The sequence below is a fragment of the Typha latifolia genome, chromosome 11 (genome assembly GCF_019914945.1).
Source record: "Typha latifolia isolate L0001 chromosome 11, TyphaL0001v2, whole genome shotgun sequence".
Lineage (NCBI taxonomy): Eukaryota > Viridiplantae > Streptophyta > Magnoliopsida > Poales > Typhaceae > Typha > Typha latifolia.
Window position 1 is genome coordinate 10,717,803 of NC_133096.1, and position 25,133 is coordinate 10,742,935.

Sequence of the window (25,133 nt, forward strand, 5' to 3'; positions counted from 1 at the left end):
CCACGGTCATGAACAAGAGATTGATCACGATGTCTCCGAGAACTGCCACGACCATGTGAATCCTTTCAGTGCTCACGTGGAAGTACCGTGTAGATATGAATCCTCAAAGCGAGGATACTGATAGCTAGAAGACTTTTAAATGGGCCAGCCAAGCCTTGATAGAAAGCTACGTAATTATCAATATGCTATTTGCTTTTAGGGTAAATTGGAACTTTGGCAACTATCATTGAGTCATGTGTGTGAGATTTATTACCATTATCGAGTGATAATCCATACAAGATTAAAGATTTTGATGAAGAGATGATGGATAAAAACATCGAAACATCAACTCAACAACTTGTACTGCATGTGAGGAGGACATGTGAGCTGCTCCATAAGATGATGAGACATGGCGCGGTTTTTGGCTTCCAGGGCGACTCCTTTTGTTGGGTATTACTAGTAGGGCCATCTCGCTATTGGGGTAGTTAAAAGTCACTTCCTGAAACTAAAGTTAGATAAGCCCAAGTCGAGTCAAGACCGTTGAATTATATATGTGTATGATACCTGATGACAACGTACTGACTCGTAATGTATATCAAGTACCAATAGACGCTTCATTTCATGTGATCTGATCTCCTGCGCATATCAAGACGGATGGATAACAAAATAATCAAAAAGCCCAAGTATGACATCCTTCACCTCATCGAATAAAGAAAAAGAAACAGAGAAGGGATTCAAAGACAAATGAAATTGGTCAAATATTAAGATGTGAACTATGCAGCTGTGTATGCACTATATATTACTCGTAGAAGCTCATCCAAAGACGGTTGATAAGTTTTTTAACTCCCGGAAAGAAAAAAAATATTGGAGCTCCAAGGAAAGCGCATTTCTCTCGTCTTCAAGAGCCTGGCATGTCACCATCTCTGTCATCTGAAACATCTCCCTTAATGAAAACCATCTCAACAAACAACTAATGGATGCTAGTGCTTGCCATTTTATACCTGTCAAAGGTACTGCCGGGTAAACAAACTCAACATCAATTATCTGGAAAAACTATCTACACAAGATATAGCTTTTGTATACAGGCAAGAAGAAAACTAATAAGACTACAGACATACTTGAATCATCCAGGATGAGTACATACGGTCACATCTTCCAATCTGAGCACAGTACATACTGACATACTGTAACACCGAGGATTCCAAGTTACTGCAGACCCTACAATCACAACTATATCAATGTGAGAAAGAAAGAAACTATGCTTGTACATTTTTAAAAGAAAATAAAATGGGCTATATTTTCTTCTGTCCAATGAATCTCACATTCTTGAGTATGTAAGTATCAGATGTAAAACCAGTGCATCTGAAATGTAGTCTTCAGATTAGCACCTTTATGAATTTTTCATTTTAAATGGTAAATGTTATATAATGTGGAATATAATAGTATGATCATCAGATGATGAAGCAGAAAATCCCTATCAAAATAATCAAAAGCCATCGACTGTTCCTCTTGCATATTGAAGTTGTGCATTGCCAATTAAATGTACCTGATGGATTTTAAGATAGATGCTTACCACAGCATAACAGGATAACTGTCTATATCAAGACAGCTGAGTGCTCAACATTAAAACACCAAATACGGGCTCCATCCACTGCCAGTAATATGGCCATCTACTTGAACAAAAAATAACTTGACAACCACACATGAAGAACAGGCGCAGTGTAAAGAGAAATCCAAACATGTAGCAAATGACCATTATTTTGCTTCTAGCTGCTAGCACCGAATAGGAACTCCTCCAAAATCTTTGATGCCTCCAAAACTTCACTTTGGAGGTTATTTGAACTAGAGGTTGAAACAAACTCACTAACAAAAATGTTATTCTGTCTTTTAGAAGCTTTGCTCAAAGTCATGTTAGGCTCATGCTCTGTTAGAAGAGATCTCTGACTGGATTTTTCATCATTTTTGTGCCCTTCCACTGGAAATCTTCCTTGGTTTGTTTGAGTGCTTACTTCAACACTACCATTTGTCTCCACAAGCACGTTATCCTGATGCTTATTGCTGGAACATGATTGTTTTCTTCCAAATGAAAGAAAGCGCACTCCCCTGGGTATCACCATGGGTGCTTCTGTAGACTTCACCATGCTGCTCTCCAAGTGCTTATGACTGGGGGTGGCTGAAGCTGTAGTTCTAGATACATCACTGGGAGGTGTGGAGGTGTTCTGAAGGTCCATTTGCTTTCTCAAATGTAGCTGTTCTGATAACGGAGTATCCAGTTTCTTGACATCTAATATCACAGATGAAGCTTCGGTTGCATGAATCTGAGAATCAATTAAATTATCCAAGTCAAATGAAAAAGGTATAACAACTCATCTTCTGAAACAAGAAGCTGAAGTAAGGAAATGAGAAAAATAGTACATGATATTGGGTAAAAGAGACAACATACATCATGTGAGAACTTGCATTTATCTCCTCTGATACACATGCCTTTTGACAAGATATTGTGGCAGGGATACTTAGAAAGCTGATGATCAAAAGGGCAGTCATCTCCTTTCAAGCAAGACCCACATGCAAAATGTTTGCATGCCTGCTGCAACAAAGAACAAAGTTCAGAAACATATGATACGTGACAGATCCTTCCAAATCAAAAGAATAACAAAAATAGGCAGCAGAAATCAGAGACTAGGCTGAAGACACATTGAGCTTTAGACAAAAAAGGGACAGAATAATTAGCTTGCATCAGACAATGAGACTCAATTGTTAGAGGACACAGTACATACCTTAGATTTCGTCGAAGGAATTGTATCATGGGAGAACTTGCAGAGATCTCCCTGGGAAAAAAGAATTACGTCAAACATTACATAAAAAATATATTTGCTGATTGTGTAAAAGCAATTGGAAGAACCAGTAGAAAACAATATGACAATAACTATCTAATATCAAGATCAGCGATACTTTTGTATAGTGCCAGAACCAATAGAAAACTGACATAGGTTATGTAGAAGATATTGATATATACATGTGAATACCAAAATACTTCAGCATACAAAAGAATAACATTGTTTAAGATTAGTTTATTTCTTCCAAATATAGAGGAAGTTACAAACTAACCTGTTGGCATCTTCCCGCCAAATAGAATTTGCAGTCTACCACTACTTTCGGCTTTACAACGGGCTGCAGTTTCAGTCTTTTTACACCTTGTGCTCTCTCTTTCTGTGCTCTTTTAATTCGTTTGGATTTCTGCAATACCATTTAGTAGCAATGACATCACATAATCATCAAGACCAGCTTTAGTCATAATAAATGGGAAATTAAGCACACATAATAACCAATAAATTCATATTGAAGGAAGTACAAAGTACAAACCTTTCGCTTAGCTTTTCTTTCATCAGTGAGAACACGCTTTCTCTTCTTTTCAGCATTAGGAGCCTGCAAGAGAAAATCAATGCAAAGCAACTATCACATGAGAAAACAACATTAAGAGACAAAGTAACATGAATTTCACCAATAGAAGCAAATGCTAACATAACACAAAGATACATAACCTCATTCCGGTTATTATTTTCAGTAGCCAAATACAATATATTGCAAATGAATTGTGAAATTTCTCCTTTCGTGAAGATATGTACAGCAGCCAAAGCTATAAAAAGAAACAAAACAGAGCTAAGATCTTGTAGCTACTCAAAATGAGCTAGGAAAATGGGGTCAAATGAAGATCTTGAGCCTTCTAAATGTATTTTCTGTTACTATATCACAACATACTTCTCAAATTAAATTATAAAGGGTTGAACATCAATATATTAATATATCATGGAATATAAAATCAAAATTTATATCTAAACAATTCCATTTTATTGCATAATTTGAGATCACACCTATCAACATGATATGTAACAATCACAACTAAATAAATAAGTGTCTCATATCTGTGTGTTTATGTATCAACATACCTCATTGCTGGGTGGTCGTCCTTTGTTTTCACTTGCTGCTTTGTTAAAATTTTCTACTGGTAAGCTTGCAGCATCCGGAACAGCTGCTGGCCAACTGCCGGGTGAGTTAAACCCACTACTACCCTTTCCTTTATTTTGAGGTACGTAAATTCCATCAGCATCAAATAAATGTGCAGACTTAGTGGAATCTTCTTTAGCCTTTTGATCCTTCAAAGTTTCATCTACATTCTCTATATCTGAACATTCCTCCAACTGCTGCACATCATCCGGAATTTCTCCTTCCTCGATCTCTTCATTATCAACCAAACTAACAACCATGTCAACCCCCCGATTTAATTTGTCCGACTCAGAAACATCCGTAATAGGATTCAAACAACAATTAGATTCTTCTTGCGCTCTTTCTTCCACTCCCTCCATTGATTTAGAATTTGCATTCTCAAGCTCAACTGTTGCAGGCTCCGCATGGAGCATATCCTGAACTATTACACCATGTACAGATTCAAGATTACCTTCTCCAACGCTGCAATGCATTAATTCTACAGAGAAGGAGAGACTCTCACTTTGAGGGGCATCCAATTCAATGCCTTTAAATATCTGGGTTTCCTCAGATAAATTTTGGACATATTTATTTTCTCCAACCAATTCATCTGCCAAGAAGGGAACTTGTCCGTTTGCATCTTTCTGAAAATTATCACATGAAACCTGACAATTCCCCATTTGTACATCCTGCAACCCATCATCCGCACAAAGAACGCCACCCTGGACATCAATTAATGCGGAGAAATCAGAGACCAGATCATTCAAACGATCAACATTAGCACAAGCATCATCCAATCCATACTCATCCCCCAATACCTCGTCCAAAGCGAGATTTCCATCGGAAGGATCCTCCGACGCCGAATCTTCTTTCTTGCTCCCACTGCCGCCGCTAGCACTCCCGCCTTTCGAGTCGAGAGAGGTTTCGGGCACTTCGATACGAGAAGAAGAAGGGGAATCCAATTTAGGGTTTGGATCTTCCGACAGTTCTCCAGTAAGATTGAGCGAGAGGTCGAGGCACTGGGAGAATATTCGAACCAGAGTGCGGTAAGAGGCGCTGTCTAGATGCCTGCGACGCGGGAAGATTCCGAGATCAGGGTTTGGGGTTTGGAGTTGGAGCTCTAAGTTCGAGGGCGGGTTCGCCATGGATTCGAATCCTCTCACCGTCGTCCCTTGGTCTATTATATAGAAAACCCTACGCAAAGAGGAGGAAGTAGGGAACAACCGCGACACTGACAATGACAAAGCGGTAATTTTGTTTATGATGTGGTCTTATTCTAAGGCGGCGGACCAAAATCTTAGTCATGGGCCGGGTCGGCCTGAGATACGGATAAGCCCAAGTAAATTCTGACATGAGGATTATCAGCAGCCATGACTGTAGGAAGTTCTTGCAAAAGGAAATCGGTTTAGTACCACCTAATCAGGTATCGTCGAGGATTCAAATGCAGGAAATTCATGCAATCATCCACTGTAGCACAGTAGTGGATAATAATGAGTACTAGACTACTAGTGGAGCCTAAATGTATTTATATCCGGGGAGAGGGACTTACTCAAAAAATATATATATATATATATCCGGAGAGGGTATCACTAGAATTGGTAGGCACCTTCCCTGAAAAAAAAAATTGTTTGGTAGTTTAGTGACTTATTAGCTTGGCTCAATGATTTAATTCATTTGATGACTAGTAGTTCAGTTAGCTTAAAGAAACAGTTCAGCTTCTTTGAGATGGTTGGTATTATCGGGCGGACCACGGAGGGTAAGGAATATTGTTATTGGAGCTTATTAAGGATATTAGTAAGGTTCTAAGTGTTCGAAGGAATATTGTTATTGGAGCTTATTAAGGATATTAGTAAGGTTCTAAGTGTTCGAACGAAGACGGAGGCAAATTTATATTAAGCTGAATACAAACTCTCAATTACATATAAAAAAATATATCTAGAGAGGGTTTGACTCTTTTCTAGCCCATATTTAACTTTGAGCTCATAAATAATTAAAAAAAATAAAGATAATTAATGGAGGCAGGCAAAGCTTGCAATATTTGCATCCAATGGTGATTCTTGCCAGACCAATCTAATAGCTTCATTGGTTGAAGCATTGCCAGGTCCAGACCGTCCAGTTCAAGAATACAATAGCAATTTCAAAGTATCAATTTAGAAGACCAATCTAAGCAATGAAACTATAGAAAAAAAGTGAGACCAAAACACTGGATATACTCAGAAAGAGCCAAAATCACCTCCCTGAGGACATCTAATGGAAAGGAGCTTTGAGCCTTTTGCCCATTTACGGGTAGATCATACACAATTTGGAACCCAGTTTGGAATATCCTTACAATTTCAGCTGCTATTATCTCAGCAACTAGCATTACATTGTTAAATGTAATCATGATTCCAAACAATTAATAGTCAGAAACCTGGCATTTTAAGCTGTTCCCAGATTCAGTATGTTGCTGTACTTGCTATTGTAGTGTACTACTGTTAACTAACACAAACCATACAAAAGACACAAGCATATCATTTCAAGATTAACAACTGATAACAAAGCTCTTGAGAATTTCAGAATCTGTATGTATTCCATGAGCTACCACTTCTTTATATGAAATGCCTTCAAGCAGAAGCTAAGCTAACAAGTCACAGGGAGGAAACTAGATATTTATGTACACAAAAGACTGCAGGAAAAATAAGCTTCTCTGAAAATTGCTGAATAACTTCTAAATATCGCAGTGCTCTGACGATCACTGTTATCTCTTCACGACGTCAAAGTAGGGACTGCTATCAACTACAACAGCAAACCACAAAAGAAGAAAGTAGTTTCAGCCAAGGATCATACAATGACAAAGGCAAAACATGAAGAAAAAGGAAGTGGCAAAGAAAACCACAGATAAATCTGCAAAGAGTTAAAAGTAAAACTAGTTAGCAATCATTCCCTTCCCTTCTTCCACAAAGTCAATCAGTTAGTTGACTAAAATTAGAGGCATGGTATATACTAGATAAATGTCTTTCAAGATATGTAAACCAAAAAATTAACATGAGATAAGCAATTAACCGTACCTTAATAGTGGTGTGATAATGTGAAGATCATAAACAGTTAGTTGATCCAAGAGTCCCATTACATCTTTAATGGTCTGAACCCACATAATCCATTTGCAGCACCAAGTTCTGTGCATCATCAACCCAGCCACATGATCTTCCACTCAATTCCTCCAGTTCAAGACCTATCTCAACTTGAGCTCCTTGTTCCATTGTCATCCCTGTGGTCAAGTCTATGTCCAGTAGTTCTTCCCATACCACTTCGCTGATTTTATCCAATTTCTGATCACTTGATTCAGATGTCACCTCCTCCTTTTCAATTATGCTACACAAACTGCTTGCTTCATTGTTCACCATCGAGAAGATAGTTTCTACCTCTGATTTAACCATCAATTCTTCCAAAAATTGCATATCTTGTGAAGATGGGATTGGATTTGCTGTTAGCCTACGTCTTTTGCTTGCACTTTCCAATTGTTTCTTCTGCTTACGCCAAAGTAAAAGTCGTTGGGCAAACATTGGGTTCTTAAGAGCTCTAGCCAAAAAACACATTGTTTTTTGCTGTTTTCTTTCAGTAATCAGAACCCTCTCCTCCATAGCAATAAGTTGAGCTCTGGAGCTCTGGTGTTGCTGCCTAAGCTTTAAGATTTCGGCCATTAAAGCATCACGGTCTCTTTTTAGCCTGTCCACTTCAGTTTCATACCCAAATTGTTCCAACTCAACAAAAGTTCCCCCTCCCTGCTTCTGCTCTAAGTGCTGGGCAATGTTGCGCCTCCTCTTGATGTTCTTCAACAGATGTTTCTGACCACCTAAGAATCCTTCATTTGCAAATTCCCATCTGTCAGGATCAACCTTTCGGAAACCCTGCATTGCATCACCATGCGAGGTACATATTCTTGAGATCCATATGATATATAAATATCCACTTGATTGAGTGAACAGTAGAAGGAACAAAGAAACCTAATTGAACAACAGAGGATCATAAAAGCATAGATATTTACACATCCACACAATGAGGTTACTGCTAGTGGTCCCAGAACACTGGAGGAAACCATTAGTAAGATCTGGATTGGCTGGTCGTCGAACAATCCTAGAGGAAAAAAAAAATCTCAGGAGCCCCACCAAATTGGAACTTCTGGAGCTTCAGATCAACCAAAAGTCAAAAAGTTTACAACAACTATTTATTTTGCAGCATCCTTATAGTCAATTAGGATATCTATAACTTCTGGATATTGCAGACAGGCTTATCATCTCATTTCCTGCTTCCAAAGATGGTGGTCAAGTAGCAGAACATAAAGTAACATAATAAACTAAACAATTTCACAAAATATACTGCAAACAATCAATTTCAGAGAAAAGGAGAAAGAAACACAGTGAGAGAGTGAACAATGGTGCATGCTGCTATTCCTTCTATGTCTGGAGTAAAGAAGAACAAGTATGTAAATAATGGAGCTAATTGCATGGAAATCCCAGACCTTATTTTGTCACAAACATGCTCTCATAATGTTTCGGGAACATAACTTCCATGCAATCCCAATTTGCTTCCAAATATTTTTAGAAAAAGAAACAACTTGAAAATTTTCATATCTACTTGTTATCTGAAAATAATCTTCCACAATAGCTCAGACCAACTTCGGATTAAGCAAAAACCCATAAAATATTCCAATCCAAAGCATATGCCCAACATAATCAGATGAATTACAACATTTCAACCAATCAGCTGACAGAGCTAAGTGGGTCTCAACTAGGGAGAGGTGAAGGGCTTACGTAAGTGTTGAGCTGGCGAACGAAACTGGAGAAGTTGCTGTGCTTGAAGTACCTAGGGAGAAGAGTGGTAGCAAACTTGTGCTGATCCCAAACCACGAAGCTATTACGATCTACGCTCCACGATACCACTTCATCGCTCTCACGGTCCTCCACCATCTCGAAGGTCTTGGTCAGGAACGGCGGTGGACCCACCTCGTTGAGCCCCTCCATGGGTTGAGGCCGGAACACCTCGTCCGCCATCTCCACTTCCTCTTCCTTTACCAAAACGTCACTGCCGATTTCCATGGCTTTGTGCCCCTTCTCCTCCACCAACTTCTTTTACGGTCGGTCTAGCTTCGAAGATGGATCATTCGGGGAAATGGGTATCAGAGATTTGAGGATTTGGAATTGGAAATTGGGTGTTGGGATCACTGAGATTGGAGGGGATTAGAGCATTTTTACGTGGGCTCCATGGGTTTTGGTGGCCTTAGAAAGGAACAAGGTGGAGAGAGAGGGAGGGGTCAGAGGTGAGAAGGTTAGGCGGTGGTTTATAAGATTGCCTACATATAGGAATGCAGGAAATCACTACATTAAGGGACTTGGCAGCGTCTGAGGTTGCCAAGTAATCCTCTAGCATTTAGTTCCACCCAACTGCATGAAGTTTCTGCAATCGGATAGGTCATAGGAGAGGATATATGACATTTTCTTTCTTTCACGAGTAGAGTATTTCGTATTTCGGGGAATATACCGTGTCCGTATGTATTATAAAAATATTTGGTAGGCTATAAAAATATAAGCACGAATTGTTCTAAACTTGCAAATGAGATGAGTGCTTAACCGCTTCACGTTACGAAATACTATTTGGCAATTATGCAAAAGTCATCCCCAAATCATATCAGGCCACTATGTATGTAGTGATTTTGAGCAACCTCCAATATCATATTAGCTTTGTTATCGTTAATGTCACCAAAATGAAGGTACCATTTACATGCCCTTGACAAATGTATTATATCTATCACGTGGAAAAGGAACTAGTTCAAAGAAACAAACAATGTTTGCTTCTTCTTGTTTGCTTTCTAATTCACTAAAATTGCATAAATAGATCCGATTTCCCAAACAATGTGCTTATAACCAACAGAATTAGAGACTTTTGAACTATAAGCAAAACTACACACATTAGACACAATGTCTTCCAAAATAAAGTGCTAAACTGATGTAAGCAAAGCACATATTCGAAGGTGATTCCATGAAAAAGCTTTAGTGAAAGAACTAATTAGGCATATAATCACTAGTTGCATTAGTCATGAGGACCTCTGATGGTTATGCTACTTGAATACAAACCAAAGCATACAAAACAAGGGTCAGCTAAATCAAACAGATTGCGAACAAGCAAATACAAAATATGACAATTTGAAAATTCTCAAATAAAATTTGCATGCAAAAGTCAAAACGGACAATATTCCTCTCTTTGAGCATGTAAGGAAAGACATCAGTCGTGAACTACTATGCCATTCATACCTGAAGAGACTGCAGACTGAATTCTCGGAGCAAAGAATGGATAACTCTTTGCAAAGAAATTCAAAAGAAAGAGGAACAATAGAGGATAACCACTGTTACTGCTGTAAGGAACATTTCAAAACAGCATCAACTATGATTGTGAATTACAGTTGATATTAATAATTAAAGGCACAGTGCTTCATCACAAGAAGACAACTGGAGTTCGTAGGGTGTTGATGTTACACAGCTATTCTTGCTCTACCTTTTGCAATTCTTCTAGCAATCACCTTCCTCCCACCTCTAGTTGCCTTACTGTCAAAGGCAAAAAATAATGTCAGTGAAAAAGAAAGAGTTCTAAGATTATATATTCACAAATAACTCCTTGAAATTTCTGCAATTGTATGAACTAGTTCATGACCATCACTTATATTAGAATTTAGAACAACTAGTGGCCAGGACTGCTACTTCACTTCGACGCCCTCCTAAAAAATACGTGATTACCCGACTACATCAAAGAGCGGATCTTTGTTCCTAATGTTTCAACCTTGCCCCTTTTTCTGCCCTATATGATCATAGTCACTACGACAAAGTGGCAATATCAGCAAATAAAGTGTCAGTTGACTGTAAAATAGCTGCACTCTCTGTTGTTAGACCAGGTAAGCTAACATTACTCAGCTCAACCATATATGGGAAAGATAAGCCTATTCTCACCAGTTCACTATATGCTTCAGAGGTTTCTGGTTGCTCTTACCAAAAAAAGGTACCATGCAAGGTCAACAGTAAAAAAAACTTATTTTCATCCAGAAATATTTCTCGTGGGCAATACTGGAAGAGCAGGCGAGAGAGAGAGAGAGAGAGAGAGAGAGAGACCGTGCAAGGAAACCATGAGTTCTTTTCCGCTTGATATGGCTAGGTTGGTAAGTTCTTTTAGGAAGTAGCAGAAGTGGCTCATTAGGTAGAACATCATTTCCTGCAGAAAACAAATAATAGCATAAAACACGAGAGGAAGAAATGGAAATCAAAATAACGATGCAGACACATGTTCGCACTTGAAAGGATCAATTCGATGTTATGTCAATGCCACACATTTGAAGAGTTTGGCACATTCACTAGAATCATTACATTAACAGAACGAATGTGCTGGAGCAATCTATATTCTGAAAAAAGTATACTAATTATATAATACCAAGTGACATCAGATAAATTGATGCTCAGGAGATTATCATCACAAAATTTATATTGTTAGTGTTTAACTTTCACTATATTGTCAAGCGCAACTGTCACATTCCACTACCAGGATAAGTTATCTATATTTTAAATAAAGTATAATTCTAGTGGGAGTAAAGCAACTTCTACTAGAGAAGAAGCCAAACACAAGAAAACTATATGAAAAGCAGGCAGAAGTTCTCTTAACACAAGATTTCTAACAGAAGCTACAAAAAAGTGATACCAATCTACAAGGTATCAGCTAATTGTGAAGATAGTAGGCAACAGTTCCTTGAATTTCACCAGAAAAGAAACTGTGCCTTCTACAAGATATAGATTTACCTAAGATTCATAAATTATTCTTTCATAATATTGATGGCACGATTATGATTCTAAGCTTAACAACATATTGTTACCACAATCCCTCTTCTACCAAGGATCTTTATCTCAGCATTATAACTAATGCACTAAGGCAGTCTTTCATTTGAGATGTAAGATCTTTCCAACTATAATCTTATCACTCAATGATTTTTTATTCTCAATTTTCCTGCAATCCAAATACCCATTTTTCTTGGAAAAGTGTGTACCTTTTCTTCTATGTGCTACTTAAGATATTGTAAAATCTTAAAATACTCCATGTGAGGGAAATTCATACTTGTTTATAGTAATATTTCGAAATTTATCCCTGCTTCTTTTTTGTCCTCTCTTCCCTCCCAACTCTCAATGCTTTCTGGTCATCTACGGAACAAAGTTGCCCCCTAACTATCCATTACACTCCTTTAGATCCTCTCTTCTCATTATCTCCAATTTTAAACCTACTGGAATTCAAAATGCCTTTCTCATGAATGCAACCGAGTTAGATCCACAACCACGCTGGTAGGAAATGCAACAATAACGATATTCAAATTCACTTCTGATCCATCACCTAAACTACCATTTAATATTTCCCAGACACTATTAAAAGTTAAATTAACATGCTAGTTAAAAAAAGAAATGCCAATCAAATCCAGGATAATATAAATAGTTATTGCTCTCGTAAATCCTGTAAGAGATAACGAGTCTTATACCATCTTCTATGAAGAAACGAAGCGAAGGAAGACCACAAGGGAACGATATCTCCTCGAAAGAAGCCAACTTCTTCACTGTTTCGGCTTCCTCTCCTCCTATTCCACTTCCGACCGGCGTAGGTCGATGGATCTGGAATTTCGATAGAAATGGATGCCGCGAAGAAACCGAAGCGATCCTCGGGAGGAGAAATGCATTCGGATTGGAAGGCGAGTGGAAGGGATTGGAGAGAAAGAGGCGATTGATGAGAGAAGATCCCGCACGAGCGAGGGTTTTGGACGACATCGTCCTCTACTCGAGAGCTCCTTAAACCCTAGTTTCTAGCCTCCAAATATAGAAGACGACGGCGTTAACTTAAGCCGGCGATCTCCGATGGGGGGTTACCAAATTCCGGCCCAGTTAGTTTGGGCTGGGCTTGCACGTCCCCAACTCCACTCCGGTTAGTCTTTATAGAAGATCCATATTCTGAGAAGAATACCGGATCCGGATCCAGATCCGGATCCGATTGGAATTTTTGTCACCTCTCTCTCGTTTTTCGTTTTTGAGAGCTTTTGCCTGCCTTACTACTTTGGCTTTCTACAAGGTATAGCTGTACTATTCTAATATCTGATCAAGGTCAAAGGGAAACTAAAGCTAGAGCTAGTTACCCACTAAAGCATATATATATATATATATATATCTTGGAGTGCTTTCTCATTCAGATTTTGTACATTTTTTAACTTTGATGCTTATTTTTCTTATAGTACTAGTAGAACTATTTCTCAATTTTCTTATGTGTATTAAGTTTGTAAAATTTTGATTGGAATTAACTAATTATCTACCTATGAGATATTCAGTGAAAAAAAATATATATGCTACATTTATGTCTTATTTGGAATAATATAATATTTCACATATGTCACAATTATTGAAACTTACTGTAAGATATCTATATGAAATGGTTTCTTGCACCAAGTATGAGGTCAATTGGAATACAAAAGCTGTACAAGAGTTGTCCTCTCCACTGAACAGCTCTTTATTATGATATGTTTTCACATATCAACTGCTAGTTGGCACGTAATTAAGAAGCTTAATTCTTTTTTTTTATTGCAACTTGTTATTATTATTATTATTTAAATTATGCTCTTCTTTGATGCAATATAAATGTCCAACGGGAACCCAAGTTTGGAATAAAAGATAATTTGCTAGCTCTACTAGAAATTAATATATTGCTCCTAATAAAAATATAATGGAACTAAATTCCACCTATCATTTGGCTGCCAACTGCCGAAGAACATTTCATAATGTAGCTAAGCTGTCATTATGCAACTTGTATCATCGACTTATAAATATTCATAAAATATATATATATATAAAGAAATTAAAAGAAACAAAGGCATTGATGTAGTAATCTCGTGAGACACATGTAGCTATAAACTTGCATAAATCACATACATTTTTATTTTTCTCTTACTTAAATATATAGCATTTGCCTATGTGGCAACCCTTGATTGGCTCCAAAATCATCAAAAAGGCCTGGTGCAGTTTGCAAATATTGAAAATGCGAGACGTATTCTGCAAATATGTAGTAAAAGTGCAGAGATCAATTCGTAAATATTAAAAATAGAGGAAGTTGATACAAATACGTAGGGTGTTAAACACAAATTTCCAAAAATAAAACTAGAGGCGTCGCCGTCTTCTTAATTTTTTTTTTAATTAAGTCTACTTATTCGGAGCGAATAACTTATTCGCAAGTATTCGGAATAAATCGTGCTCTGCCTCTCAATATAATACATGAAGGTCGTCCCTTCTCTCTCCACTCCCTCGTCTTTCTCCTCTCCAGTCGAGTAGTTGGAAGCAGGTAATCCTCCCACTCTCGATTACTCCATGAACATTTTTGTGGGTGTTCTTCTTTTTGCTAGAATGGATAAACCCAGATTCCTTTGCGTATAACGTAATGCCTTCTGATTTCATGCGATAAAAGTCGTCTCCTTAAGCAGTACAGCAATTAACTAACAATTTATTTATTGTTATTATTCATATGATAGGCTTGAAATTAGTGTTTTGAGGTCGAGTTTTATTCTTATGTTTTGATGTCAATGATCTCATGGGATTTTTTATACTTTGAGGCTTCTTGTAGAAAGAGGAAGAAAAGAGGAACGATGTCGACAAGTGGTAGCAATCCTTTCAGCAAACTCGAAGGATTGAATGTGTTTAATCGAGCTAAGGAAGAAGTTGGGACCCTCGTAGACACCATCCGTTCGGTGACAGATGGTAAGTACTCCAAATTTAATCAAATTAATGATAGTTGATGAACTGCTGACTGCCCCTATGACATGCAATTAAGATCACGTATTCACCAGTCTCTATTTATTAACTTCTTGTTGCTTTTCGATCCTTCAAATTCATTTAGGACTTTCAACTATTCGATGAACTTAATACGTCAGATATAGTGTTGGGTTCCATTTATTCCTCCCGAATTTAGATGATCGCTAACTTAGAGAACAAGGACCTAGTTTTCTTTTGTTTTGTATGAGTTGTATATATTTTGGTACACAAGTTATCCACCATTTAATGATTCATTAATTGATCTCAGTTGTAGTGCATTGTATCCTCAATTTTGGCAGAGAAACTTCACTCTTTTTTTGGTGTCTCTGGATTGCTGAAATCTGTTTCAATGTGGTACTGATAACTGATTTGCTTTAGAAGTGCTTCAGCGATAAGATATAAGCTTCTTCTTCTTCTTCTTCAATTTGGAGTTCAATTTTCATTAATTGAAGCTATCCTTTTGATATATGAATCATTCTACTAACTGGAATATCATCCTTCAAAATGGACTTATAGAAACTAAGGAGAAAGCACCAAAAGTTTTTGAGAAGCTAAAGGAAGAGTTTGGAGGAATCTTGGTTAAGGCAAAGAACGACGGAACAAGTGGTGACGTCAATGAACTCATGGGACAAACCAAGGGAGGGATCAGAGCAATTTCAGATATTATATACTCCAAGAAAGAAGGTATCTAGTACTTACAAGCTCCTTTAATTGTTTCTCTTGTTAGTCGTGGTGCTAAAATGTTCTGCAATAGTACGCCCGCTTTCATGAGTCTGCACTGAATTCAGTATGCCATTTTCAAAAGGTTAATCAGTGGACTTAACTTAACTATAAGAATTAGGCTGCAATTATAGAACTCAATTGAGTGGTGGTTTGACATGTAAGTAATATAGCTTAATTTAAGTAGGTATCTGCATTCCTCTCTATAAGCAGATACCTTCTCAGTCCAGAAGAACATATAGAGACCTCTGCATGGTTAGTTTGATGGTTTGCATTTCTGGTTCATCTGAGTTTTTCTTTTTTGTGCCTGGCGATTATGCTGTTCCTCTTATCATCACATTTAATTGATTCATAGAATTGGAAGCCACAGTTGAGAAGACAATTGAAGAGGTTAAGGAACGGAAGAGTGGAGGAACAAGCATCATTGATGAGAATGCCCCTATTGCTGAAAGAATCACCGATGTGGTCGAGCGTGTTACTAAAACAAATCCTGAAGAGGGTATTTGGGGACTTTTTGCAAAATTTTTTGAGAAATTCTGCTCTCCCACAAAGAGGGAATAACATGAATGTCGATACAAATTTTCTTTTCTTCACTTCCTTTTTGCAGCATTTGAGTGTGGTTGTTGTGTAGAGGCTTAGAGCATGCACTTGTGTTACTTCTGAAAGTGTTCTACTTTTCTCTCGTGGTGGAGCTGATTTCTGTTAGTATATATATATATTTTTTTTTATGCTTACTTTGTTGAATGTGAAGTTCATTTGTTGGGATGGATACTCCTTCAGTGGATTGAATGCAGACACACTCTCTCTTCTCTGAATTGTTGACCTGAAATTTTCAAGTAGCTTTTACTTTCTACATTATGGGTTGATCTTTAATTGGCTTAGTAGATTAGTTTTATCTCAAATATGAAGACAAATCTCTAAATCAGATGTTCTAATCTTTTTCAATGTTTGCTCCAGCCCAGGACATGGCATCAAACTTTTTAGAAGGTTAATGTCATGTTGAATTCTAGATATAAAAAATCTATCATTTAGTGGGCACCATATTGGAATGTCTACAAAAAAAAATTCCACTTTAGAATTACATATGAGCAAATTTGAACCAAAACACATGTTACTTGCAAACAAGCTACTCTGATTTTGTAGTATGCACTTTTTCTTACTATAGTAACTATGCGTATATTGTAAAACCAATACGTACGTTTATATATATAAGTAGTGCGATTTTGGATTTTGATGTTAGAAAATCTTGCATCATCTAACTCGATATTCCCAAATAAAAATAATGTCAACCAATCCTCATAATCAATTGGACAAAGAAAATTGCAAAAGTATTCTCATTCTTTTAGTTTGAGGAATCAATGGAGATAACTTTCCATGTGCCCCACCACACCAAAGTCAACCCTGCATCCTTACGAATATAGGTTGGCGTGGAAGCACATCCATCTTTTTGCATATTCGTGACAATATAATAACTCTGCCATTGCCATCAGAAAGTCAACCCTGTTCTCGATATCGTAGTTTCAGGCAGCAGGAGCTGAAGTAGTCCTCTCCCGTGGAGGAACTCGTAGTAAAGCCTTCATCATGTCGTATGCTGTGAAACCAATGGCCACTGATGGAACCACCTGCAAAGTTTACAATTTATCTTTGATGATCACAAACTCTCTTTAGTTGTCGGCACATAGAGATGACAGAATTTAAGCAGACAAAGTGTAGGGAGATCTATCTTTCTTCCATGCAAAGTAGCCAGGAATAGGTCAAGAAAGTAAACTCAAGAAGTAAACATATGAAGTGTAGATCCAGAAGAGAGAGCTCAGAGAGAGTGATTAGTTGAAGTCTTGCATTTCTTACTATCAGCATTCAGTTGTGTCAATGGAATTATTTTTACTGTGTCTATGAAACTTAAAATAAATAATTACCTTCAGATAGTTGAGGCTGAGGCCAGAAAAGAGTTGCCTCCACCCTTGAGTTTGTATGATGGTAGAGAGACCCTGCAATGTTCCCGTGATTGGAGGACCATTGAGAAGGTTTAGTGGTTGCTGACTCTGAACCTACAGATTAAACTCAGAAATTATTTACTTTAGTATACTTAACTGGGAAAACAATAGAATACTATATGTATAATGACCAAAAAACATTATTACTTATTAATGAAAGCCAAAACTAAGCTACAGCACACACCAAGTGACAAATACCTGCATCTGTCTCCTGACAACATCCAATGGATAAGTGAGAGTCTGTCCAAACAGACCAGCTAAAGCTCCACAAGAGAGTCGCAGCATGACGGACTTCTTGTACTCTTCTGGAACCTGGGTCTTTAGCTCTTCATAGATGTAGAACTTCAAACCAGCATAAGGAAGGATACCAATCAATGTTGGTCCTGAAAGAAATAGAGTAAAATGAGAACATTGAGATCAGAACCACAAAAATCAGAACTATCAGATATTATGGGATGCTCATTTGCTTTCACAATTTCGCTACAGTAATTAATAATGTTATAATACAAGGGCTGCACAAAAAAAATATTAAACAAATGACAAAGCAAGTCAATGCAACCTCTCGATGTCATATCAAAATGATTATGCCAATAAGTCCTCTCATCCTTCTTAACTATCCCAATATCAATTTAACATCAAAATTTGATATTCATATTTAATTGCTCCAAACTGAATCTTAAAATATCTACTTACTTAAGATAAAGACTAGACATAAAGATTCTTCTAGAAGACAATATTGGACCTTTGGTTTGCAAGCTTCCTTTAGAGGCTTCTTCAAAGGGCAAGGTTTAAGCCAGATGTACTAATTGGCAATTAGAGTTGGCATACACAGTGTTGCTTGGCTCCTTGCTATTACCAGATGCTTTATTTGCAATATTACAGAACACATTTTCTCTGGATGGAAATGTCATGCAAGAGGCTGTTTGTGCATGTAAAGAGTAGTTCAGATATAAATACTTGTAAAAGCATCTGAATGACAGATAGCTTTTGAAGCATTGTAACATTCTAATCAATACAAATTAAGCAATACAAGTTATCAAAAACATCAACCAATGTGAAAAATTACAAAAGAAAGGCTAAAGATTAACTTGATAGTAAAAAGACTGGTAAATCATGATGGCAATTATATTTTTTTATAAAGACAAAGAAGGGAATATACCTACTCCACGATATAGAGAACGTACTCCACCTTCCATATAAACTTTCTTAAAAACATCTTTTATCCCTCGGTAGACTGGCTGAACATTAATGCTCCTTCTAGCATTACCAGGTTGGCTCGGATTTGAAACCTTGGATCAAGAATCAAACAAAGAATTCAGCTATGAATTAATGGCTACCCTTGAAAGGATCAACACTAAGATGTGAACCCCAAATATATTTGTATGCAGAAAAGAAAAAAAGGTATGCATGAACAAAACACTTAGCAATGCACCATGTGATGCCAACAACACAGCTGCTTTTTCCACAAATATAAGGTAGAAAAATACTTATAGACCGACAAAAAGATTGAAAATATTTGAAATGTGATAATCATACTGTTCAAGACATGTCTTGGAATTCGTAGGTCCAGAACTGTCAACTTATTCCACCAACATTTTATGCACATCATTGAGTAAAGCTTGAGGTTCAATACTACAATAGAAATAGAAGGTAACATCATCTTAAGCAGCGACTTCTATTACCTGATATGCAAGTTTAGTCCGAGCCAAATCCAAGGGATAGGTGCATAAAACAGCAGTTCCACCAGCAGTTGAGCCAGCTAAAAGATCTACAATAGGTCCAGTCCCCAATGAAGGACAATTATTCAGTAACCAACACCTATACTGCTCATAAGTCATAAAGTGTAATGCTGCATAAGGAACAATCCGAAGCACACTAGCACCATTTCCTCTGAAAAAGAAAAAAAAAAAGGATTATTACCAAATAATATATAATTTGACATGCTAACATTTTAAATCCATTGGCCGGTAACTTACTTGTAGAAACCCAAAATACCCTCATGTTGCTTCAGCTTCCTCAAAGATTGAAAAATTCCAAGTGATCTAAACCCTTCAGTCCTTGTCTATTGAATTCAATTAAGAAAAGAAACATTTAATAAGCTTATTACACTACCTAAATAAAGTAACTTCAGAAAATTTAATTGCCAGATAGAAAAAATTAAAGAAGTTTAAAGCTAGGAAAAACAAACAACTTTTGCCTCAACGCAAGTGATCTCCATCAAGAACAAGACACAACAAGGCGATTTATCATACAACTTAAGATAAGAAATAAATCATAAAAGGATAAATTAGGCCTGCCAATCCCAAAAAAGAAGAAGACAAAACAGTAAATGACTAAATGTTGTCCCGGTTAATTTTCACCGACAAAAATGCATGGTTCCTTACAGCAATACGCATATAAGACGCACAACTCTGTCAGCATACCAAAATAAGGATCAAAACCACCAAATCCATTCACTTCCATCACCAGAAAACTAGTCAATAAAGCTAAAGTTATCCAATTCGAGCATCTCCAAACAATGCATACAAAAAGAAAATAAGCACATCGAAAGCTCAAAACTTCAAACCTGCAATAGTATCTTTACACGCTCCAATGGCGCCACGGCCGTCTTCGAGAACGCTCCAGCAGCCCCTCCGGCAATCAACTCCTTAACATAGAGAGGTAGCAAATCCAACACGCAGGCATTGACTTCGGCGGCAGCCGCCGTTGAAGTCAAGGTTGACCCTTGCGAAGAACCCATCTCCCAAATCGCAATATAAACCTAGACTTACAATCCTTAAAAGCGATAATAGCAAACCTAGAGCTTCCAAGGTGGAAATATTCTTCACCCCGTCTGCAATATGGCGAACTCCTTATCCCATCGATCTCTTGGAAGGCAAAAGGAGAAACCTTTACGGTGGAATAAGGTGAATCCGACCAGAGGTTGAATGCCAAGAAACTGGTAGGGTTCCTTCGCATCCAAATCGGGTTCGGAGAAGAGAAGATACATCAAACAGAGGAAAAGATCGGGTTTTGGGATTCAAGAACCACAAGAAACGATCAGAAAATCCCTGAAATAGTATAGAAATCGATCATTCCCATGGATCCAGAACTATTTCACCAATACCCATCAAGGATTCCAACCAAAACAAAAAGCTTCGGGAAGCGCTTGGCGGCCAAGAAAAGAAGGGTTGGCGATGGAGGAAATCACTTATTAGAGACTTCCACGTTCCCGATCTCGATTTCCTTCTCTTCTTGCGCCGCTTTAGTGGCTTCTCCTCTCTTTTCTCCGATTCCTTCTTTGCCTTCCTCTCTCCTCTTTGCCTCCTTGAAATGAAAGCTAAAACGTTGAAATAGTAAGCAGATTACGAAAACGGTGCCGAAACCATCGCATAGATAGTTTTATACGACACATCCGCATAGTATAATTTTAATCAATAATCTCTCTCACGTTTGTACCGGTTCTCGTGCCTAATTGCCTATCTTTCCGGCTGTCGCTGCGGGTAATTACCTAATTAACCACCAAAATCGCTCATCACTTTTCGCATATCACTACCTATATAATTAGATTATATCTACTTCTTCCACTTTTTGTCCACAGAAGATATTTGTATAATATGCGTTAATAATATTTTCTAATTAAAGGACCAAAAGGTAAAAACGTCGGCACCATAACCATGTGATACTATGGGCTTAAGGCCCATCTTAAATATAGTAAGTACTTAGGCCATTACCGTTGAATAGAGCTCTTGCTCGTCGTATGCATTTGCCCTGGCTTCCGCTCACCCCTCTATCTGTGCCAACCTTTGGCTGGCGTGGTGGAGAGCTCTGGGAGGATGGTTGAGCCCTTGCTCACCTCTGCCATTCTGTCGACGGTGGCTTAGCCCCATTACTCAGGGCGGTCGAAGCTTTTCATGCCTCATAGAGAGTTATCTAATTTGTCATCTCCTTTTCCCCCTATTTGTTTGAGGATTTTCTATGCTTTATATATCTATCATTTCTTCTCTTATGCGGTGTGAGCAGAGGTCGTGATAGAGTTGCTGGTTATCAAACCACCCTGAGTAAGTATAATATCATATTTTTACTTGTAGTAATATATGTTTCACCCAAGATGTATGGAAAGGGTTCAAAGAGTCGGCGTGGTACCCAACCTATATCTATATATATGTGCATATGAACACACGGATTAGTTAATTTATTATATCACCATGTACCTACTGGTCAAATTAGTACATCAAACTACTAAAGAAATTATTAAAGAATAATTTTCTATTCTCCACGTTGTGATACTACCAATTATACATATATGTGTATAATTATATATCTAACAAGGGTCTAATGTGGATACAGAGAAAAAAAGTTTGAGATAAAAACTTAGCTACACGCCGTTTCATTTGACTCCGTTATCAATTGAGTTATAGTTATTAATTTATGGCATTTTAAACCAATATTGATCTCTAACCCAGTAAACGTATCTCCATATACATCTTAATTAGACTAACACGCAGGATATATTGTCTCAATGCTTGCAAGAAATAAGAAAATTCTAATTAACTAAATCAGAAATCTTTTATATGATAAGTACATAAGAATAGTAGTAGGTGAACGTAAATCATTATGAGGAAACATTGCATGCATGTTGAAATTAAGAACATATATCCTATGAAGAATTAAGAAGACTCTTGACTGTTTCAAAACATTAAATAAATTGCGTGTTGAGAACTCTAAGCTACGTTGGTAGTCAAATTCTTTATCTTAGAATTCCATCCTTCCATGTCCAAACGTAAGACCATGAGACCTTTAATTAGACCCTCAAATTGTAGCCATAAGACCAACTAATATTATGAAATTAATGTCTCTCTCTCTCTCTCTCTCTCTCTCTCTCTATATATATATATATATATATATATATTCTTTCCTATAGTTTATGATGTTCCTATTAATTCCATGGTCATGGCATGTGATGTTGAACATGGTGACTTCAGGATATAATATATATATATATATATATAGTATGTAATTAATGCATGTATGTATGGCTTAGATTCAACAACTAGGTACGGTCACCTTGACTTTAATTTGTCACTTTTGAGTTTTGAGAAGGAGAGGTGAAGCTTCTTGCTTTGCTTGGGGAAAAAGCTTCATCTCTTTTATAAATCTTGAAACCTTTTGTCTGGTTTTGAGCCCGCCGCATACGACATGCACATGAAGAAGACCATAGTTTGTACATGGGGTGGGGTGGGGTGGGGTGGTGAGGCACGGAAGATTAATATGGGTTAATATATACTCTAAGCTATTCATTCAAATCATAGGTTCATAGTTTCGACCTTGATTTTAGTTATTCTTTGTTTGATTATTATATAAGATGAAAAAAAATAAAAATTAAATATATTTTACTACTATATACTTGTATCTAAAATTACTTTACCCTTCCGAACTTCAAAAAATTTCTAACTAATCTTTATATTTATGATTAAATTCTCTATATATTTTACTGCTATGATATAGAGATATTTCTTTATATCACAAGTAAACGGAGGCTAAAAAAATTAAATGAAGGATTACATGCATCATAATATATTGTCATATTTTTAGAGAAATAGAAATCTTACGGTTTCAATGGGAAGATAATAAGATAGACAAGCTGAGAGTTTAGGCCTTTCCCTTCTGCCCCTCACCAAGGGACTTTCCCCGTCGCCTCCCTCTCCCCTCCACCTAGTCCTAGGTGGAAGGGAGAGAGTTTCTCAACCCTTGGTGGACTTTTCTCACTCATCAAGAGGTTTTTCTCTGCTGTCTCCAACGGTGTCTCTCCTCTCCCCTCCGTCTAGCTAAGGGTTAGGCGGAGGGGAGAGGGATTCCCTCCCCAAGTGAGGTTCACTACTTCTCTCCTCTCCTTTTTCTCTTCCTCATTCCACTCTTGCTTTCCCCCCCTTTTTGGCTTTATTACTACCAGCCTCACATCCCCTCTTTCATTTGCTACGCCGTCGTCCATCTCACTCCGACTCCCTCCTTGGTCATTCGTGTTGATGATGCCAAAATTGAGTGTTGTAGATCTCACCCAATCCTCCCCTCGACTTTCTGTGTCACCACGAACTAAGTCGAGAGTTGTGGGATTTCATCGGTCCTGATCTCCCCCCACTCGCAACAACCGCCATCTCGCTTTTAGCTTCGACGCCTGGCTTCCAGAATCATTGCCTCCATAGATCTGTCATGGTTATACCCTAGTTAGGCTCTCTTTTTTTTCTGAGAATGAGTGTCTTGTGTGGTTGTATTGTGGATGCTTTAGGGAGATGTTTGCTCTCTCCCATTCCCCATTTTGTAATTCTTTTCTTATTTGTTTGTTTTAGGTTCTACTTCTGGATCTTTAGGATTTCTTAAATGAGGTCTTTCAAATGTTCTGTTAAACTCACTAGACTTCGTCACTGATGAGGCCTAAATTTCTAAGTGAGCTTTGCACCTTGGTGGAATGCTCAGCCTTTCAAGATTTATGTTGTTTTTCACGTAGTGCTGCCGACCGGCCAAGTATAAGGCTTGCTTCTAGAGTGCCTACTCTATTTCCTCTTTATATTGTGCATGAGTGTTTGTTTAGATATATGTTTCAACTGTTATACGGTCTATAATGTGGCCAAGTATGAGGTTCATTTTTAGAGCTCTTGTTCTATTTTCTCTTTCTTCTGTTGTATCACGTTGTAATCGATTGCTTAAAATAAATGATACGATCAGTCTACAGTTACAGTATCCGGGAACAATATGAGCTCTTCTAATCATTCTGAGTACAGTCCAATTAGCACTCTATATTATCTTTGCTATTCTAAGAAACTAAGGTAAAACAACAAAACATTAAAATAACAATGGTTTCAATACCTATCTTTAATTCTGAAAAAGAAAAATCATCGATTCCAGCTTTCCCGCAGTTCGTGCGATTCTCCGCATCTCTTTCTTTGACGGATTTAGCATTTGACCGTTTAATAATGACCAATGGCTGCTAACACGATCTTAGATTATAGTGGTCAACGTTCTATATCTCATCTAGTTAGCGGGCATCTGTGTCTTTTTCCCAGAAAGCAATGTTTTCTTCCAAAAAGTTACTGCGATCCTCCTAAGTGCATGCCAACATCTTTTTGTTGGATATCAACCTTTTGTCAATACATCAAAAGACTAATTTGTCTTTCCACAGCTACTGAAGCTGGTCAGAGAAGAATTAATTTGCCTTCTCTTAGAACAGTTTACCTGTGAATAATTGACGAGTAATGATGTTCAATTAGGGTGATTTTGTTTGAAGAATACAAAGAAAATACTGAATTGGATATCTCGTGAGCTCCGTATAATCTTATATTTTATTTAAAATATATGAGATTAGGAGTACGAACAAGATGTCTCTGATTCTCAATAGAATTTACTATTCTTTATTACATTACATTATAAACTTTAAATAAAATTATTATTTCATATGTTAATATACGACTAAATATTAGAATAAAATTATCTTTTTTAAGAATAAAAAAAAATTAAAATAACTTTTATAGAATTTACCTTCCTAAGTTAATTATCTTCAAAAGTTTTGTATATTATCCTTCCTTGTACACTGGGATACCTTATCTTTTTTTTGTTTTTTGTTTTTTTTGTTTTAATT

At 37.3% G+C, this 25,133-nt stretch overlaps 5 protein-coding genes and 1 long non-coding RNA gene across 9 annotated transcripts; 1 reads left to right on the forward strand and 5 right to left on the reverse strand.

Annotated features, from left to right (window-relative positions):
• Positions 1-570: 570 nt before the first annotated feature.
• Positions 571-1,691, reverse strand: LOC140798017 (uncharacterized). The gene is made up of 3 exons (XR_012110763.1): positions 1,553-1,691; positions 1,098-1,188; positions 571-992 (listed from the first exon to the last, which is right to left on the reverse strand). It is a non-coding gene; the product is annotated as an uncharacterized lncRNA (long non-coding RNA).
• A 10-nt stretch (positions 1,692-1,701) lies between these two features.
• On the reverse strand, positions 1,702-5,199 carry LOC140798014 (zinc finger CCCH domain-containing protein 7). Of its 4 annotated transcripts, none has more exons than XM_073151732.1 (7): positions 4,782-5,199; positions 3,927-4,685; positions 3,343-3,405; positions 3,088-3,216; positions 2,757-2,807; positions 2,423-2,563; positions 1,702-2,297 (listed from the first exon to the last, which is right to left on the reverse strand). In XM_073151732.1, exons 1-7 carry the CDS (start codon positions 5,106-5,108, stop codon positions 1,746-1,748), a joined length of 2,022 nt encoding a protein of 673 aa, XP_073007833.1. In that variant the 5' UTR covers positions 5,109-5,199; the 3' UTR covers positions 1,702-1,745. The 4 variants fall into 4 exon arrangements, with proteins under 4 accessions (XP_073007833.1, XP_073007832.1, XP_073007831.1 ...); XM_073151731.1 differs by having other exon boundaries at positions 2,423-2,566; XM_073151730.1 differs by having other exon boundaries at positions 3,927-5,199.
• Positions 5,200-6,454: 1,255 nt separating this feature from the next.
• On the reverse strand, positions 6,455-9,236 carry LOC140797790 (heat stress transcription factor A-2-like). Its single transcript, XM_073151447.1, has 3 exons — positions 8,754-9,236; positions 7,011-7,850; positions 6,455-6,738 (listed from the first exon to the last, which is right to left on the reverse strand). The coding sequence occupies exons 1-2, from the start codon at positions 9,036-9,038 to the stop codon at positions 7,077-7,079; spliced, it is 1,059 nt and encodes a 352-aa protein (XP_073007548.1). The 5' UTR covers positions 9,039-9,236; the 3' UTR covers positions 6,455-6,738; positions 7,011-7,076.
• An 890-nt stretch (positions 9,237-10,126) lies between these two features.
• On the reverse strand, positions 10,127-12,930 carry LOC140797791 (uncharacterized). Its single transcript, XM_073151448.1, has 3 exons — positions 12,503-12,930; positions 11,100-11,199; positions 10,127-10,541 (listed from the first exon to the last, which is right to left on the reverse strand). Exons 1-3 carry the CDS (start codon positions 12,783-12,785, stop codon positions 10,469-10,471), a joined length of 456 nt encoding a protein of 151 aa, XP_073007549.1. The 5' UTR covers positions 12,786-12,930; the 3' UTR covers positions 10,127-10,468.
• A 1,695-nt stretch (positions 12,931-14,625) lies between these two features.
• Positions 14,626-16,261, forward strand: LOC140798122 (uncharacterized). The gene is made up of 3 exons (XM_073151867.1): positions 14,626-14,753; positions 15,324-15,491; positions 15,883-16,261. The coding sequence occupies exons 1-3, from the start codon at positions 14,642-14,644 to the stop codon at positions 16,086-16,088; spliced, it is 486 nt and encodes a 161-aa protein (XP_073007968.1). The 5' UTR covers positions 14,626-14,641; the 3' UTR covers positions 16,089-16,261.
• Positions 16,262-16,803: 542 nt separating this feature from the next.
• On the reverse strand, positions 16,804-20,875 carry LOC140798245 (mitochondrial carrier protein CoAc1-like). The gene is made up of 7 exons (XM_073152035.1): positions 20,088-20,875; positions 19,498-19,583; positions 19,204-19,411; positions 18,681-18,810; positions 17,720-17,904; positions 17,444-17,575; positions 16,804-17,149 (listed from the first exon to the last, which is right to left on the reverse strand). Exons 1-7 carry the CDS (start codon positions 20,259-20,261, stop codon positions 17,048-17,050), a joined length of 1,017 nt encoding a protein of 338 aa, XP_073008136.1. The 5' UTR covers positions 20,262-20,875; the 3' UTR covers positions 16,804-17,047.
• Between the last annotated feature and the right edge of the window lie 4,258 nt (positions 20,876-25,133).